The 19,716-nt window shown below is 44.0% G+C and overlaps 1 protein-coding gene across 3 annotated transcripts in view; it reads left to right on the top strand.

Annotated features, from left to right (window-relative positions):
• The window catches only part of Kitlg (KIT ligand), an 86,754-nt gene that overhangs the window by 25,882 nt on the left and 41,156 nt on the right, over positions 1–19,716 (top strand). For all 3 annotated transcript variants that reach the window (XM_075954160.1, XM_075954162.1, XM_075954161.1), the window contains exon 2: positions 13,191–13,304. In XM_075954160.1, the coding sequence (XP_075810275.1) occupies positions 13,191–13,304 (114 nt within the window). The remainder of the gene's footprint in view (positions 1–13,190; positions 13,305–19,716) is intronic.

The raw sequence follows: 19,716 nt of genomic DNA, 5'->3' as shown, positions 1-19,716 counted from the left end.
TGGGCCATTTGCAAAAGAGAATTGCTGAGGCTGTCATTTCAGCCTCCTCCTTTCCCCCTTTACCAAGGTAGAGGTGAACTTTCTACCGTTCCAGATGCTGCTCCCTCTGCTTTGTCCTTTTATGACCAGCTGTGCCTCTGCAATCCAGTGACCCTGCCCCCTCTCAAGTCTGTGACCTCTCCCAGCTGTTCTCGTCAAGGTCACCCACCTTCAGAGCTGATTACGACCTGCCGCGTGTTTGACCTCTGTTTGTGCGTGTTTCACTCGTCACACCCCGCGTGCAGCTCTTTCTTTTCTGTTGGCCAAAGGTCATCCTGACTAGGCTTCCCTTCTGCTCATCTATGTATCTATATGACTTCGCTTTTTACCCACTCAGCCAGGTTGTAACCGGAAAATCAATTGTACCTTCCCTTTGTGCCACTCACTATCTCTTAGTCAAGAAGGCCTCCCTTTCTAGTTCCACATCTGGAGCTTGGCCACTTCACTCTGACTGACACTGTCTCCCATCTTGCCCAAATATGGACCAAGTTGCTAGAACTCCTCTTATGGATCTCCTACCTCTCCGCTTGCTCCCCTTCCCCGCTCCTTCCATTTGATGCCTGGTCATTCTTTCAGAAGTGAGTCAGATCTTGACACTCTTCTTTCTAGGGCCACCAGTCCCTTAATAGTAAAATTGCCACAATTGGCCGGGCTTTCTGTCGTTGCTAGGAGAATGCTACTCTTAGCCTTTATGAGAGGCGCTCCCTGGCTGCAGTAGGTGGCAGTTAATGTAGGGACTCGCAGCTGGTCTGTCTGAGGGAAATAAATGACTGAAGAGTGATTGGCCCTGAGCTTAACATCTGCATTATCCATTCTTCCATTGAAGGGCATCTAGGTTGTTTCCAGGTTCTGGCTATTACAAACAATACTGCTATGAACATAGTTGAGCATATACTTTTGTTGTATGATAGGGCCTCTCGGGTATATTCCCAAGAGTGGTATTGCTGGGTCCAGGGGTAAGTTGATCCCGAATTTCCTGAGAAACCGCCACACTGCTTTCCAGAGTGGTTGCACAAGTTTGCATTCCCACCAGCAATGGATGAGTGTACCCCTTTCTCCACAAATGGGTTTTTGATCCTACTGGACGTAATGGCTTTGGGGGAGCCTAGGCAGTTTGGATGCTCACCTTACTAGACCTGGATGGAGGTGGGTGGTCCTTGGACTTCCCACAGGTCAGGGAACCCTGATTGCTCTTTGAGCTGATGAGGGAGGGGGACTTGATCGGGGGAGGGGGAGGGAAATGGGAGGCGGTGGCGGGGAGGAGGCAGAAATCTTTAATAAATAAATAAATAAATAAAATTAATTAATTAATTTTAAAAAACCATCTGCATTATCCCCTCCAAGGCTCAGTACATTCCGAGGAGAGCCAGAAGAATTGGGGATGTGTGTCCTGTAGGAACGCTGCCTCTTGTGGATATGGCCTGACCATTGGTCTCTTTGCCAGGCTAGATTAACTGATACTGTTTCATTTCATGGAGGGAGAGGAGTTCATGTGGTCCCAACCCTCACTGAGGGATTGTGGCCAGCTATTGGAGAGAGAGGACGTCCTTTTCTTAAATGTTGTGAACACTGATTAGTGGCCCACATTCCATAACAGTCCCACCCCACTGCCTCATGCCAGTGGCCATGATTGAACTCAGCTAAATCTTTGACCCTGCACACATGGTGTTCTGTGAACATTTCTTGTCCCCTCTGTTCTTTGGACCCTCACTCCTTACAGCTCATTTGACCTTCCTATCTCCTGTAAACCTTTGAAGAAACTTCCTTTCCAGCAAGCTGCCTTACTGCCTCTGTCTCTAGAGAACTTGCAGATGTATTGAACATCTCACTCCATTAGAAGTTGATTGTGAAGTCCTGGTGTGTGATCTGGTCCTTGTCCGGGTCCCCCCAGCCACTATCTCCCCCAGCAGGTTTTTAATCCTGGCCCTTTCCACTCAGTTGCTTTGCGGATAGCTTGAGCTTCTACTGATGTCTTCTCTGCTTTTATCTTATCTGCTTTTCTGGTGCTCCAAAGTTTATTTGCTGGATAAGTCTCTTTGAGAGAGGCTTTCTAAAAAGCAGAAAACATCTATGCCTGTTAAGGAACCTTTCAATTTAAATTTTGAGTTCTCTCTCTCTCTCTCTCTCTCTCTCTCTCTCTCTCTCTCTCTCTCTCTCTCCCTCCCTCCACAGACCTTTACATAAAACTTAATGGTTCGTTGCATGTAAATGGGATCAGTTTTATTACCGCACTGGCCCAGCTTAGTATAATCTTTGCGAAAACCTAACTGTGATTTCCTAGGGGCAGGGCCTGAAGGAAGTTACTTAGTTTCTCAGTAAGTGTTTTATTGGCTTCCAGAACAGGGCGATGTTTACTTGGTAAATGAAAGTGTCCTAGGAAATCTTATTTGCCAATTGTTCATTCTTTGTGAAGCCCTTAGTAAACATACACTGAATTCTCCTTTAAGGAGCCATTGTATATAACAAGGATTTTTACTGGGAATGTTTTTCTGCCCTTCCACAATAGATTAATACTTTAAAGTCTTTAAACTTCCTATTAAATTCATTGCTTTTATATTAAGCAATTTGTTTCTGGGAAAGGCAGACTGCTTGCTTGCTTGCTTGCTTGCTTGCTTGCTTGCTTGCTTGTAAGAGTAGCTCTGTCCATATCCCAAGGATGACCTAGAGCTTGCACTGTAATCTAGGTTTCCACTCAGCCTCCTGGAATTGCAGGTATCCACCACCATGCTAAAGTTCGGTGTTAATTTTCTTATTACAAGTGCTCGTCCACTACACACTTACCACCATGCATGTGGTAAAATACCTTTAACTTTTCTTTAACGCCCGCCTTACATCTCTTCAAGGGGATGTAAAGATGGTAGCAGAGTTGACCTCACAGGGAAGTGGCTGTGCTGCTTAGCGGGTTTCACTGAGCAATGACATTTAGGAAGGAATTCTGCCCTTGCCTCTCTCCCTTGGAAATGACTAGGTAGAAATCAGAGAAAGTTTGAGTCAGTGTACAGTGAGTAGCTGTGTGTGTGCCCCCCGATAACGCTTGATGCTAACTTTTTAAGCAATTAAAAAAAAATCTCAGAAGCAAAATGGTAGTAAAACACAAAGTGCTTGTTTGCTGAATGAGAACTGTGTTGTTGGTTTACTTGGGGAAAGTCTGTTTCTTATGACCTCAAAAGACCTGAGCTAAAGACTAATTGCTCTACCTGGGCCTTGATAATTTACTTCCCTGACTCTGGGTGGCTAAGCCAGTTGGGTATGCTCCAAGACACATTTGGAATACAAAAAAAAAAAAAAAAACAAAAAAAAACAAAAAAAAAACCCTGCCTGCTTCCAGAGTGGGCTCGTGACATTAAAGAGGAAATGAATGGCGCCTCTGGCAGCGGGGCTGTTTTGTCCATGGTACTCGTTCTAATACCCACTCTGTTGGTTCTCCTGCATACAGAACACTCTCCCCTCCCTTTATGACATTGTGGAGTCCATAACTTGGAGCCTCGTAATGTATCATTTTAAAAACTCCTCACGCACGTAGGCGCACAGGGAAGAGGGATTTTGTACTTCAGGTTTACCGAATTGGGGTCTTCTGGTTTTCTGAGGAGCCTGGCCCGTGTGCAAGTTGGTTCCTAGTGCCGCGTAGGAAAGTGCGGCAGTGCCACACAGGAGACGTCTCTGTGCGGACACAGGTTCCAATTAAGTGAATAGTGTTTCTTCAGGGGAGCAAACCCCCTTGCTGGATTGTAGCTTTGTGCTGTGTGGCAGGCTGCGTTTGGGGGATCAGGGATTACATGAATGTTTCCCTGGCGTCCTGTTTAAGGTTGTTCTACCCAATAATGCTTGGTTGCGGGGGTGCAGGGGTGAGCTCCAGCTTCCCCCTTCGACCCCCTGTCACTTTAACTATAAAACCTCCTCTTGGGAAAGGACCTGAGACCTGTCCTTTCCAGTGGAGTGTGAACTGTACACTCTATTGCTTCCTTCTCCCAGGATTGTTTCTGTTGCATGACAGAGTCCTAATAGGACTTGCAGATTTTTCTTGATTTCCCTCCCATAATGCCCATCACGTGAAAGCAGTCTTTGCAATGAAAGGATAAGTAAGTTTTATGGGGAGTGTGTGGGAGATTCTTTTGATCCCTACCTCACAAAAGGGAAAAAAATCAAGCCCTGCCGTCAGTAAGATTTGTTTAGTGTGTCTGTGTGGCAAAGGTTATCTCAAAGGGGAGGTTATCACACACTGAGTGTGGCCTAGAGAGAAGACTTGTGCCGCCCTGACACAGAGTAGCCAAAGAAAATGCCATTCAGATGAAGAGAATGTTGCGAAACACAACAGCAAGTTGATTCTGCAAGTCGAAGAGATACATTTAGAACAGAACTCACATTTTGCCTCTGCACCGTATCTCCACCGGGATGTGTGCTTACTTACGTCTGTGTGCAGGCCCGTGAGGGAGGCGCTGGTGCACAGGCTCTCCTTGAAGGTTTTAGAACTTGGTGAAAGAGGGGGAGAAAGACAGGAGGAGAGAGATTCTGTTCCTATCTTGGCACGCTTCACTGGATTTTCCTGAATGCCTCCGCTCGTAAAATATGGAGCATGGTGTCCAACCCCCCAAATGGTGTCACAAGATCTGTGTATGAAAGTCCATATTCACCTTCCCCATGACAGATAGGCGTTTATGTGTCTTTTAAAGGCCATACACTGTCCACCGTTACTTCAGTCTGTAAAGGACTTCCTACGACTTTTTACGCAAGCTTTTCATTCTTTCTTATTTTACTTTATTTCTTTTATGAGACAAAATCCCACTCTGAAACCCAGGCTGCTCTGAAACTGACTAGTTCGTTAGGCTGGCCTTGAACTAACAGCAGCCCAGGTGCCTTTCCAAGTGATAGGATTATAGGTGTGAACCAGCTCTGCTGGCTTATTTAAACATTCCTCAATTTTTTTCCCCCCGTCTAGCCAATCCAAAGTTCATAAGGCACACAATGAATGGTTGTGTAGTTCCTCTGGTTGGGAGAGTTCCTCATTTTATTTTTACCAGCAGGTTTGTGAGAAGGGTGAGGCTTGGGGCTGTTAAAGGGGTCTGTGTGTCAGCCAGGGGGAATCAACTGCCTTGTTCAAGGCCATATGGTCAGGGGCTCTAGAGTGTTTGAATCCTGTGTTGGTTTCTTGTGGTTTCTGAGAGAGAGTGTGTGTGTAAGAGAGTCCTCCCCCCCCCCACCCCCGGGAAAGCTTTGTTCAAACAAAATCTTACTCAGAGGCGTGAATAAAGAAGAGCACAGAAAGAAGCTGGATTTCATGGTTTAAAATAGAGGGGAGGGGCCCAGAGTTCTGGTAGGGGCAGCTCATTCTCTCCAGGAAGAAGGGCTTGACGTGGCCTCGTCACTACATCCTCCACTCATTCAGGATGTGTTCCTTGAGGTCTGTTTTGCTTTTATATTTTGGCCATGAAAACCACTACAAATCCAGAGGCTTACTAGAATGCAAATATATTAGGATTTTTCTGAGATCATGAAACTAAAGTCAAATATTCCTTCCCAAGGACTCTAGGGAGGCAAAGCATTTTCTTCTGCTTTCCAGGTTCAAGAAGTAGCCTTGGTTACTGGGTTATTTTCTCTGCTTTCAGAGCTAGCTGTGGTCAATCATGTCTGTCCCGTGTCATTATTTCTCCGACCAGAGACAGTAAATATTCTCCATTTTAAAGGAGGCAGGTGGAAAGAACTGGGTCCTCCAACCCAAGATGGTGGGTTTTGGTTCACTCTATTACATAAAGATACACATTCGCAGGTTCCATTATTAGGACACAGTCATCTTCAGGGATAGTGTGCTGTCCCCAGGATGGACAAGACTTGTGTTCACGCACCACCAAGAAAAAGAAAGACTTGAGCAGCAGAGTAGAGTACGTCTTCCCCAGGGAAGAGCATGCCAGTTGGTTATCCAGTTCCCAGTGGTCAGCCCTGAAAACATACATACAAATACAGACCAAGCAGGCTTACTTAGGACTCTAAAATATATGTGTGTATGTAAGCAACAATTAAGGCGAAAAGAGGCCATGAATCAGAACGAGCGCAAGGGGAGGTAAATGAGAGCGTTTAAAGGAGCAAGAGGAGGGGGGAGTGATGTCATTTTATATTAGCTCAAAAAAAAATAGAAGTCATAAAATTTTTTAAAAGACGAAGGGTCCACAGATGACAAGATGAAGAAGAAGGCAGGGGAAGAGCGCCTTCGGCAGGCTCGAGAAGACACACATCTTCAGGAGGATTGTGATGAGAATGGTGACTGACCGGCTGGGAAGGAGGATGAAAACCGGAAACCAGACATCCCTACAAATCCAGAGATCTGGAGCATCTTCGCAACAGCACAAGGGAGCTGCTTTACAAAGGCCTCCGTGGAATACAAGTTTAATATTTCTACTGAGGTTCAAGAAACCAGGGAAGAGAGTGGCTATGAAGTTTCTTATAGAATCATTGATTCTGAAAATTTCCCGTGAATTCTGCATTCTTGACTCTGCTTCCCTCATTCTCGTGCTGAACTATACTAGAATAAATAGTAAGTTAGGTCATTGCAAGAGAGGCAGGTCCTTCCTTCCTTCCTCCCTCCCTCCCTCCCTCTCTCCCTTCCTCCCTCCCTTCTTTCTTTCTTTTCTTTTTTTGTAATGTATGTTGGTGTTTTGAATGTCAGATCCCCTGGAATTGGAGTTATAGACACCTGTGAGCTGCCATATAGGTGCTGGGAATTGAACCCGGGTTCTCTGGAAGAGCAGTTTGTGCTCTTAACAGCGGAACCATCTCTCCAGTCCAAGGGAAGGTTTTTTTTTTTTTTTTGGTGGCATCAAAGTACATACAAAACTCCATTGCAATGCAGATTTATTTGTAATAGCTTTGAAATCAAGTTCTTCAAGAAGTAGAAGTTTTCCGGTGACATTTGATTAAGTTAACACAGGTTTGATTTTCACCTTAAACAAGTACACTTCTATAAAAATCAGTGAAAAAATATCTTCATAGACATTTATATTTGACTGACAGCAAAAACTGAGGCTGTGCAGGTGAAATTATTTTGCAATTGTAGCAATCTGTCTTAATTGTATTTTAAGAAACTATCAAAGGACATACACTAAAAGCTACGATCATCTGAATGGTGCAGAATATTCAGCTGTGCCTGGAATATTGAGCAAATGCCTTCCCATATGTTTGGTATTTGCAAAATTATTAAAGTACTAGAGCTATGCCTTAATGTCCTCATAAACGATCTTACAGATTTCCTTGGGACAGTGTGTTGTGCTTAGAAGGACAGGCGTTAGAATCAGTCAGAGCTGAGTTTGCATAGTTGTCCTCACTATTCTGAAATCACCTCAACTTCCTCATCTTTAAGATTAGGATGCGCTAAAATTACGTTCTTTTGCTATAAGATAATCAAGATGCTCAATACATAGTAAATCTTTAAAATGAATAGCTTTCTTCCTTGCATTGCTCCCTTCCTAATCATACTCTCTGTCTGCACTGACCTTCCCATATTTTCTAGGTTTGATGAGGTATCTACACTCCTATTCAAAGTCAGCTGCTGTACCTAGACACAGGTCTTACCTCGCCCAGTCTATTCAGATATGCATCTTTAGCCGTTCCCTCTCTTTGACCAGTATCTCCAGTTGTTTCCTCTCCCTGAACCATCCCCCAACCGTACGAAAGTCTGCTAAGGTTTCCACCTTCTTTCCAATTCCGCCCCCACCAACTCCTACTTCCTTGTCAGCTACCACTCTGTTTTGTTTTTATTTTTGTAGTCCGTTTATTAAGTTGCTTTCCTTTGAAAGAACATTCTTCAAAAGAGTTTCTTGTTCATTCTGGTTCCCTTTTGCTCAAGCTTCCTTAAGCCACTTCAGACAAGTTTTTTTTCCCCAGGCTTCCTCAATCAAAATGCTTGGCTAGTATTACCAATGGCTTCCATGTTGGTTTTGCTTAAATCCAGGGGTTGGCCCTCTGTCTTTAATATAATCTGGCCCGGACCCCTTCTGCTTTGCTTGTTGGTATTTTATCTGTCTTTGTTTCCTATTGAGTCGTGGTGTCATTCACAAACAGCACTTGGATCCACCTGCCTCAGACTCCAAGATTCATAGTCAGGAGATCCCACACTCTGCTCTTAGCTTTGATTATACTTGTTTTTTTTCTTGCTTCTTTGATGTGTCTACATTTACGGTACAGCTCTTGCATGAGTTCTCATCTTCTGTGGGACCTGAACTCGAACACGGTACCATGGTCAGTACTCTGTTAGTGTCTCTGTTCAGAATCCCCGGGTGACCAAATCCATTCTTTTTGTTTAGAATCCAGTGTATCCATTGAAAGGGGGTATGTTCATTTCCAGCCCCAACCGACCCCATAGCCCAAATCCAGATGCCAATGTCCTGAGCTGGTGTCATCCCTGGAAGACCGTACAAGTTACCTTACAAGCAACATAGCTTCTAGTCTGCCCCACACTCATCTCAATTGGCACAAACAATCATTTGTTCTGGTCCAAACCTTTGAGTTGCCTTGAGTCTCAAATCACTCCAATTGTAATTCTCCAGACCCAGGGATCAGCTGGAGGGCCAGACTCTTGAGGCTGACCAATGCTTTTTGTTATCCATCTTTGGTGGCTCCTAGGGTGGTATCTCTTCATTACTATCTCTTTACTTCATTCTTCTAAAAACATTTCTGCCTTTCATTACCCTACGGCAATTACAGTAATCTTGTTTATTTAAAGGAGTCTGTTTAAGTAATTAAAGTGTTTATCTTGAGACGTGGTTGTTTGTATTCCAGGCTGGCTTCAAATTTGCTATCTAATTGAGAATAGTCTTGAACTTTGACCCTCAAACTTGCTTCTAACTCAAGTGCTGGGTTTACAGGTGTGCACCACCGTGCCTGGTTTATGTGGTCCCAGGGATCAAACTCAAGGCTTCAGCTGTGTTAACAAGCACTCCATCCCCAGCCCCTAAGTTAATTTACTTCTGTTTTATTTTAATTCGAAGCCGGCTCCTATGCCTTCTGCGAATCTTGTCCAGTCTTCAAGGCAGCTTGTTCCATTCACAGGAAAACTGGATTGAGGACTGAAATACCCACGAACCCCCACCCTGCCCATTCTCTCTGATGCCATCTGCGGTGCCTGTTTACTCCAGCCCTTTAAATAAACATGATCCCTTCAGTGTACCTTCGAGACTTGGCCTCCGCTTTTCTCTGTAGCGGCATTTTCCCACAGATGTCTAAACGAACTACTTTAGTTCCATCCAGTCCTTGGGGGGGGGGGGATACCCAAAAAGCACCCACTGATCCCTGTGTTTAAAATGCCAGTCTGTTTTCACCCATGCTGCGGGCCTGGGAGGATAATGACAAAGGCCAGCTCTGATGGTCTTTTCTTTAGACTCCGGGATTCCAAGGAATTTGATCCTCTCTATAATTCTTTCCAAACACATGACCTCAGGATATGCGTGGAGCATGTCTATATTTCGTCCCAGAGAACACAGCTGAAGATAGTAGGTAGTAGACGAAGTATCACTGATGCTTAATTGCCTTGATACGTCCTGGTGAGGGACAGTCACTTTGGTAAAAGGATGAAGCTTCTCAAAGTCTCTAAAGGGCCACTGAACTGGGACACTATAGCTAGAGGGGCGGTCCTGCGTGGCTGCCATCCATCATTGCCACGTGCATCCCAAGTATGCAGCAACTTGCAGACATTAGGGATGGCTTTGAAGCTGCGAGAGACTTCAGCTCAGCTGTGTCTCCTCTTTGCTGTCTGTCCTGAGTTTTCCTCTGAAGCTGGAGATAGTGTGGGTTCTGTTCCAGACACTGTATCAAAACCAGTGCCACAGTAAAGAGAGTCACTAACTAAGTCTTTGATTTTCCTGTACTTGTAACATTGATGTCCATATATTCTGTGTAACAGCATCATGTCTAAGTAAACAGTATGCAGGACTGAAGGAAAAAAAACACCTTTCCTGGGGGCTCAGAGCTTAAGAACATTGACTGTTCTTTCAAAGATCAGGGTTCGATTCCCAGCATCTTCATGGTAGGCTGACAAACTATCTATAACTCCAGTTCCACAGTCTGATGCCCTCTTCTGACCTCTGTGGGCATCAGGAACTTATTTGGTGGGTAGAAAGAACACACATACACATTTAAGTGAAAATGAAAGATACTTTGTTGCTAAAAATGCTGAGGACCACCAGAGGTGTTAGAAATAGGCACTCATAGACCCCGTCACTATGTGTGTGTGTGTCACAGACCTTCAATCTGTGAAAACCAGGATAGCTGTGACGTGCGACAGCACAGCCCAATGAGGTTGGATATGCCTGTCCCATCCCCAGGTCTTCTGTTACAAAAATCATGCCTGTTTGTGATCTTCGGTTCAAAGAATCTCATCTTAATTGTTTAGTACCAACCCCTTTCCCTGGCTCTGATTCTTTTCCCTAAGTCCGTATAACAGGCTACGTATAGCACAATTTCATTCTTGTTTATGGTTCATCCACTAAAGTCAAAGGTGAGGTTTTTGAAGGAAGAGGTGTTTTGCCTTTTTGTTCAGGGTATTGCTATAGTGTCAAGAGCATAGTACATGATATAGACTCAACAAAGTGCCCAATAACTATTTGCTGAATGAGCTGAGAAATTATTACCTCTCTCTGTCTCTGTGTGTTTGTCTGCCTCTCTCTTTCTCTCCAGCTTCTATTCATTCAGTGGCAGGCATGGTGCATGGTGAAGACATGCAACATCATCTGCCTCCGTGTTTCCTAAGACCTACAATGTGAACATTCTTCTTGGAGAGGTCGGCAGCTTGGCCAATTACCAAGGTCCTTGGGGAGGCTTCCCAAATCTTATCAGGATAAAGGGCCTCGGAGAAATAATTTCAGGGGGAGGCACAGCTCAGCGTCAGCAATATAAAAGAAAGGAATCATGAAATAAATACCTATGAAGGAAAACTGTGATATCAAGGGGAAATGTGTGTGCCAAGTTTTTCCCCAAGCAGGGATCCCCAGACAGATTTGGCCTTTGCTGTGGGCTAAGGGAGATGGTATAATGCAGAGTATGTCCCCCACATTGCTTGAAGTAGCCCCGAATAAACTGAAGTGGGATTATTACTGCCAAAGCAGAAAACCCCAAGTCGTGAAAGAATAAAAGGTTTTTTGTTTGTTTGTTTGTTTGTTTTTCAAGGCAGGGTTTCTCTGTGTAGCAGTTCTAGCTGTCCTGGAACTAGCTCTTGTAGACCAGACAGGCCTCGAACTCACAGAGATCTGCCTGCCTCTGCCTCCCAAGTGCTAGGTTTAAAGGCGTGCTCTACCACTGCCCAGCTAAGGATAAGGGGTTTTAATTCCATCTGTAAGCTGCTGTATCCACCAAAGCGGTATTACAGTGATAGTTTTTAGCCAGTGAAAGTGGTCCTGGGGTCCAGTGTGTCAGGATGCAGATATTTATTTTGAGAAGATAATAATTTAGCTCCTCACAACATGTGGCAAGCTATAGAAGAAGGAAAGAGGCTAGCTTTGTGCACCTGTGTTATTTGTATCACTTTGAAATGCCCCAGATGAACACTAGTGCAAAAAAGATCTAACATGTTTTTTTTTTTTTTTTTTTTTTTGGTTTTTCGAGACAGGGTTTCTCTGTGGCTTTGGAGCCTGTCCTGGAACTAGCTCTGTAGACCAGGCTGGTCTCGAACTCACAGAGATCCGCCTGCCTCTGCCTCCTGAGTGCTGGGATTAAAGGCGTGCGCCACCATCGCCCAGCCTAACATGTTTTTAAATGTCTTCACATGCTTTGGTTTATGTTGTTTGTTCTGCCATGGTCATTTTTTCTTTATTGTCGTTCACAAAGTCTTTTCGGGCCTCAACCAGAGTCACATTTCTTCTCTCCATTTCTTTGGAGCGGCCTTTTTACTCCTTGTCTCCCTTTAAGATTAATGGGTGAATTGCTCTCTTCTCTGTGTTCCTAAGACACTTATCGGGGGTTGGCGGTGTTATTTATTTACCTGCTTCTGCGTTTCAAGGACATCTTCATCATCTTTGCTTTCCTGGTGATGCTGCAGTCACGGCCTCCTCCCGACACTTGTTCAATAAATAATTACTGGATTAGAGAATTAGAACAGGTTTTCGTCTTGGCCATGGATTCATCTGGCAAACACATAGTGGAGGGATTTTTTGTATGCGAGGCACTGGTGTATGTGTGTTTTGCAGATGTTTGGGGCGGGGGGAAGCGCAAATCAGATGCTTAAGTTCTGAAAATCCTGTGATCGACTGTAAGAAAGAAAAACAAGCCGTGAATAAAAATAACCAATCCATGGTGGAAGGTGTTATTTTCTTAGAGGGGTGTGTGTGTCTGTGAAAGAGAGGGAGGATTTGAAGGAGAGAGACAGAGGGAGGGAAAGAGAGACAGAGGAGGGAGAAAGAGGAAGAGAGGGACAGAGAAAGAGAGGAGGGAGATGGAGGGATGAGGAGAGGGAGGGAAGGGGAGAGAGAGAGAGAGAGAGAGAGAGAGAGAGAGAGAGAGAGAGAGAGAGAGAGAGAGAGAGAGAGAGAGAGATTCCCATCAGAGTTCAGAAACACCTAAGTATTGGCTAAGGCAGTGTTTTCCCTATAAAGTGGCTACCAAATTGACTCTGCACAGTGATTCTCTCGCTGTCTGAGGTTAAATTCTACCTTGGATCTACAGATACAGCTCAGCCTCCTGTGGCAGGATGTGCTGATGCAGAGGTCTAAAGGAAAGTTGCTCGCAAGGTTGTGTTCCTGCTTGCCAAACTGTCTGCATTTAAAAGGAAAGTGGTTCCCTTCAGCCCTAGGGTATGAATTTCATGCATTCCTCCTTTTTCCCTGTGGTCCCCCCAAGTGATAATTCCTCCACGTGTTGCTACAAGTTCGTCACTAATTGCTATTAGGAAACTGGCTGTGGAGAGCTTACAACAGAAATTAACAGTAAAGCCATTGAAAGGATAATTCAGTCAGGATTGTATCCAGGAATATTTTGTTGTTGTTGTTGCTCTTTTTCTTTGAAGTTTGGTGAGAGCAGCTTGAAGGCTTAGCATTTAATTATACTTATGCCATCCGGTTTTGAGAAACGCGCTGGTCTATTTGCATTTGCCACATATGCTATACGGGGGTTACTGGTTTGCATAATCATGCATGTTTTACCGATGGGCTCCAAGAAATGTTTCTGTTTTTGTTTAGACTTGGATTATCACTTGCATTTATCTTCAACTGCTCCTACTTAATCCTCTCGTCAAAACTAAGGAGATCTGCGGGAACCCCGTGACTGATAATGTAAAAGACATCACAAAATTGGTAAGTAAGGAATGATTTGGGCAGCTACGATTCCCCCCTGTGCTTACTGACCATAGATACAGGGCATTCCTACCCTGATCCCATAGCTCTCTAAAGCAAGGACTGTGCTGACCATAGATTTGGGGCACGCTCACTCTGTGCATATAGTTTCCTAAAACAAGGACTGTTTGAATCTGAAGGGCTTCCACAGAACAGATAGGAGATGTATAGGTCTTAGGATTTGTCTGTGAAACTGGCTCATTGAATATAGGACTTTGAATTATGACGTTGAATATATGATATTGAATATAATGACTTTGGTTCTCTGCTGGTCTTGTCCTCTCTGAAAGACAGTGACTGGCTTTTCCCTGTTACCTGCTGAGTGGGTTTCTCTGTGTGGCAATGTCTGCCACATGCTTCCTGCTCTCCGAGGAAGCTTAGCCACAGGCCACCTATGATGACCATGTTCCCCTAGCAGCACAGAGATTGTCATGGGTAGCAAGAGATTTGATCCCAATGAACATAGCAAGAGGTACTTCTCCCGCCCCCTAGAAGCCATTCACCCCCATGCTTGTCACTCTGGAAGCCTTCCCTCCAGCAAAAGCCATTCTGAACACAACTGGCTTGGCCCCAGCCAGCTTCCTGCTTTGTTTCTCTGGATTCCTCTTTCAAGACTCAAGACAGAGAGCCAAACACAACGGAAATGCACTGTGTCGCACTCTCGTGACCTAGGAAAGTTAGTTTGTACTTGAACTTGGAGTACTGAGAATGATTTCAATATCATCAAAATTTGAGCTAGACACGATGACATACACAAAAAAGTGATGCTAGTAGCAGAGACAGGAGTTGTCATAAGGTGGAGGACAGCTGAGTTCTACATGATGACATAAAAGAAAGAAAAGTAACTTGAGTGAAAATTCCTTAGTTATGTGTCTCTCGGTTATTAGAAAATTGACTATAGAGAACATAGGTGATACAAAGAGGAAGAAATAAGAGTTGTTATATGGAGAAAAGGAATAAAATAAACTTCTTGGTATTAGTAAATGAAACAGAGGAAGTTCCATCTTTAGATAATCATTACTGGCTTATGAGTTGATTTTGTGTGTGTGTGTGTGCATGTGCGCATGTGCGTGTGTGCACGCACCCATACGTGTGTGTTGTGTTCATAACAGAGCTTGAAAATAGAAGTTAGACTCTGTAGTTAGGGTTTAGCTAACTTAGCCTCAGTGAAGAATTAGAAGCACACACACACACACACACGATTTATGCAGATTCCTTGGCATGCCAGAACATTCCAGATTTAAAAGCATTCTTGCCCAGTGTGCACAAGGCCCTGAGTCTGTTCCCTAGCACTGAGCGTCATAAAATATGACAGCATATGCATACGTCACCAGAAGGCCTGGTAAGCAAAGTGATACAGTTAGCGGCTCTCCAGCTTGGCGCTGAGGACCACATATATGAGGGTAGGGAGGAAGGAGTTTTGGAAACATAGATCATGGTCCCTTTCTTCAAGTTTTGTGTTAACTGATGACCCAAGAAATAATATTAAGAAGGCGATGTGTGTTAATATTCTAAGTTGTGTGTATATTAATAGAAGATGTTCACTTGTTGACCCTCCCCCACCCTGGGTGTTGGAGGTGGGTGGTGGGGTGGGGTAATATGATATTAAGACCTTGTGTGTGCTAAGTAAGTGCTTTATTGTTGAGTTACATGCATTCACCAGTGCAAAATGCAAGTGTTTGGGAGATTTGTTATTTCCTTGTGTGTGTGTGTGTGTGTGTGTGTGTGTGTGTGTGTGTGTGTGTGTTTCATTTTGTTTCATTTCTTGAATTTGAATTTGCCTGTGTACACCAATCTGGCCTCATCAAACTTCTGGCCTTTTTAATCCATGATGGCGTGATAGATACGCGGCACCACACGGACTCTCTTTCCTAGTTTTCTTTTCCGTTGTTACGAATAATAGAAGCAGTTTGAGAGAGGGGTTGTTTGGCTCATAATCCCAAGTTAATAGTCCATCGCCGAAGGGAAATCAAGGAGGCAGGAACTTGAAGCACCTGATTATATCCCACACCCACAGTCAGCAGAGAGCCCTGAGTTAATGCACAGATGCTCCTGCTTGCTTGGCTCGCTTTCTCCATTCTAGCACAGTGGGCGTTTCAGGCCCAGGGAATGCTGCCACCCACAGTGAATAGGTCTTTCCACTCCAGTTAGAGCAACCCAGATAATCCCCCACAGATAGGCTCATAAGCCAACCTCATGTAGACAGTCCCTCTCTGGGACTTCCTTCTCAGGCAATTCCAGATTGCCTCAAGTCGACCATTGAAACCAACCTTCGCAACTCACCATCGTCCGGTGTTGTTGGGTGAATGGGGAAGTCGCAGGCTGCACTTCCATGCAGATCGTCTATGCTTGTGGTGCTTATGAGACACTGGGCCCTGCTCCAAGGAGCTGATTCAGTGAGCCCGGGCAAGGGTCCAGGCACCTACATTTTTCATGAAGTTCTGTAAGGAGGTTTTAGAACAGTTTGCTTTAGATGGCCTCTTCTGTCAAAAGTTTAGAGACAAAGTGCTTAAGATGTAACTCGGGACTAGAGACGTTCCATGTGTGAAGCCCTAGGCTCAGCATCGAGTGCTGCAAAAGTAATGATAATAGTAATTTTAAACGGGTCAAGAGGTCATTATCTTTGCTGTAATTCAGTCCCAATTCTAGTCCCCAAGTGATTCTTTATCATGCAGATTTTAAGAATATCAGTTAGTACAAAGCTCCAATGTATGCTTTGAAGTAGGTCACTGAAAACTAACCTCCTGGAACTGCAACTATATTGGGGAACGCGGAGAGTGAGCTTGGGAGTTGCAGATTTCAAGTAGGCAGTCCCAAGCTGGATTGATGCTCAGAGGTCAATAGTACTGGCCGCTCTTCCAGAAGACGTGGGTTCTGTGACTCTAGTTCTAGGGGATCCGATGCCCATCTCTGACCTCCTTGACACCAAGCACACACACGGTGCACAGGTGTGCATGCAGACACACAAAGTACCCATACGTGCTGACTGAACATGCAATTAATGCAATGCTTAAGAGAAATTGCTTGCAAAGTGTTGACGGGACATAACTTAATAAGAACGACTTCTTGTAAATGTCAAAGTGGTATTTGCGAGTACCGCAGTTGGGGATTACAAACACCTTCCAAGACTCTCTCTTCCTCTCTTTATCCCTGGAGTATTTATTACCTTTTAATAATAAGTTGATACATTGAAAAATACTACAAAAGTAATAAGAAACTGAGAAAGAAAAAAGGCTTGGAAAGCGGGTGTTTGTTAATATTGACAGTAAAATATAATTTCTCACTCCAAACGCAAATGCTAAAATCACTGAACAAGAAAAACAAGAGAAAGGTTTTTTGCCTTCCAGCATTTGACTTGGGAAAAACATCTAATAGTTCCTCTGATGAAATCAATATGTTTTCTAAGGCATTTTATATTAAGACATTTGAAAATAAGTCAAGTTAGGAATAACAGGGCTCCAAAGGCCACTGGTTACTGAATAAAGACCTATACAGGCAATTCACAGCCTGTGTTTGATGGAGAGGGAAAGGAAACTGTATAAAAACCACCCTGAGCACAGAGAATTATTGAAGAAGTTTGATAGATCTGCTTTCTGAATCACAATGTGAGCCAGCAAGTTGGCTCAGCAGGTAAAAGGCACTTTCTGGCAAGCCAGCCAACCCAGGTTCTATCCCTGGGAGCCGATATGAGAGAAGGAGAGAATGGATGTCCATAAGTTGCCTTTAGACCTACACACACACACATACACACATACACACACACACACACGCTGATGTGACTGCACACACACACTCTGATGTGACTGCGCATGCACACACACACGCACACACACACTGGTGTGACTGCGCACGCGCACGCACATACACACTAACTGTAATTAATTTTTTTTAAAAAGTTCACAGCATAGTATACCCATCTGTGTACATTGATTACAAAATAATCAATTTCGGCAGATCTGAGTTTACATCCTCACTCTTTTACATTAGATAAGGAATTACCTTTCTAAATCTCTGTCTCTACTTCTCAATTTTGTGGCATATATTAAGTAAGGTGGGTTTTGTTTGTTTTATTTTAACCAGTTGGTATCACATAGATTCTCTCGACCTCAGTGTTCTTGCCTCTTCCAATAAGTCAATCATGCTTAATCTTATCAAATGATCGTGAGAATTGAGATAGAAGAGTGTCTGGGCAAGCGTCTTCGGATGCTCAGCCATTTATGGCGGTGGTAGTGTGCCGGATGTAGAAGGGAATGTGGAGATGATCCAAGGAAGCTATAAACAAAAAAGGAAACGAAGGTGCCAGAGAAGGGAAGCCTAGCTCTGGGGGCCCCTTACTCCTTCTGTGCCTTCAGGAGCAGGAGCTGTCAGGGATTCCTCGAGCCACCAAGCCCTGTGACTTTTGTTTAGCGATCCGTGCTTCCAGATAAAGCTCGGCCTGACGCAGGAGAGCTTTTGAGAGCCTGATAGGAAGCCAGGGCTGTAACCAAAATTGGTAGGCTAGAGCAGAGCAGCCCCGACAGTCTCTGTGGAAGCTCTGTGGTCCCGGTGCAGAAGTGCTGAGGTGCTGCTTGTGGATGTGGGCCGAAGGCTTCCTAGGCTACAAAGTTGGGTGGAGGGTGAAAGTATATGATGATTCAGTGATTCACCAGAGGCTGCAGGGCTGCTTTAGCCACAGTGCCTATGTAGGTTTGTCTCTGGTGTGTGTGTGTGTGTGTGTGTGTGTGTGTGTGTGTGTGTGTGTATGTGTGTGTGTGTGTGTGTGTGTGTATGTGTGTGTGTGTGTGTCTTTGGAAAGTTAAGTGTTTTCCTATGCTAATCTAGCAGCCCCATTCCTTCCAATAGGAGTGACTGCTGAGATTATGGGGGCAGAAGATTACAGAATCCCCCTTAAAGAATGGTAGGGTACTACATGCTGGTGGAAGCTGGGTAGTTTGAATACCATTCAACACTTGGTCATCTGCCCATAGGCAAATTACCAGACCCTTCTAGGATTCCCTTTTCTGAATGTTGAAATGAGAAACACGGTCATGATTGAGAATCCTTCATCTCTGAAGCTCTAAATTGTGCCTTCCTTTCCTTTACGTCCACTTCAGAGGGGGCTGTGTAGATAGCTTTCCTCACTTCTCAGAGAAGTCTGGGACCCCAAGAAGATCGGTATGATTAGAGAATTTGGCAACCCTTCTAAACTTTAAATTATTCTATGCCACGGTGAGGTATCATCATTAGCTTGTACTGCCTAGACTAAATCAATCTTGCCCAGACTAAGGGCAAGAAGAAGTCCTTGCAGGCTAACCCTGGCACATTCGTTGTGGTGGGAAGAATGTGAGTCCGTACTATGTTTTTGTGTGCCCTTTGTACTCTGCCAGCTCTGTCCTTACAGTAAGTGAGAATTGCCCAGTGCCCACAGGCCTAAAGTATGTTTGCTCGGGTGAGATTCTCTTGCCCCATGAGAGCATGATTTATAGCTTTACATTTTTTTTTAATTTCTTCTTGGACGTTTTGTACTGCCTCTATGGTCCCCATGGCTTTTATTTGAAATCCTTCTGGCATGTTTACTTAGCATAATAGGTTCATCTATTTACAGAACGTTTTGCTCTGTTTTTGAAAAATGTTGCAGGGCCTGTTTGAAATGGTAAGTGCACAGCTACCTAAGGAAAGAGTCGAGTATCTGGGGGGAAAGGATGGACGTGAAGAATTCTATGGATTGTTAGGATGCAGTGTTGAATGTTACTGCTCGTGTAGGAAGGCATCCAAATATTGAAATAGTTCAAGTAGATCTTTCCCATCTGTTCTCCCGACTCTTCATTTGTGGTACTTTTCCCTTCATTTGGGGGAACTTAGATAAATGTAAACTTTTAATTCTTTTTTAACTGTTCTGTTTAATCTTTAAATATCTTCTAAATTGTGATTTGTTTTTCTCAAAAGTTTTTTTGTGTGGTAGATTGATATTCATAATTGATAAATCTTTTCCAATAGCCTGAGGTAAATGTTTTAGCTGTCCTCTGTGAATTGCCAGGGTAAGACAAGGAATTCTGTTTTCTGTACCACCTTTTCTCATGGAACCTATCAATCACATTTAGAAGCTCAGTTACTGTAACAACTGAAATCATCATAAGGTTTATGTATCTTATTCTGTTTCTGTTGCTAAGAGCATAGTATCTCAGACTTGGTAAGCTATGGAGACTTTTAATTTGGCTCACAGTTCTGGTTAAGTCAAGGATGGTATCTGGTGGTCTGTGTAGCGAAGTCCTAAGACAGGGCAGTGCACCATAAAGTGAGACAGAAGGCAAAGATAAGACCCAGTCAAACTGGCTTTTAGGGCAGGCAAACTCTTGCGGTAGCCCATTAATCTGTACATTATATTAAGAGAACA

Source organism: Microtus pennsylvanicus, chromosome 20, assembly GCF_037038515.1.
Source record: "Microtus pennsylvanicus isolate mMicPen1 chromosome 20, mMicPen1.hap1, whole genome shotgun sequence".
Classification (NCBI taxonomy): domain Eukaryota; kingdom Metazoa; phylum Chordata; class Mammalia; order Rodentia; family Cricetidae; genus Microtus; species Microtus pennsylvanicus.
The sequence above is the reverse complement of the archived record's forward strand: the minus strand, read 5'-3'. Positions and strand labels throughout refer to the sequence as shown.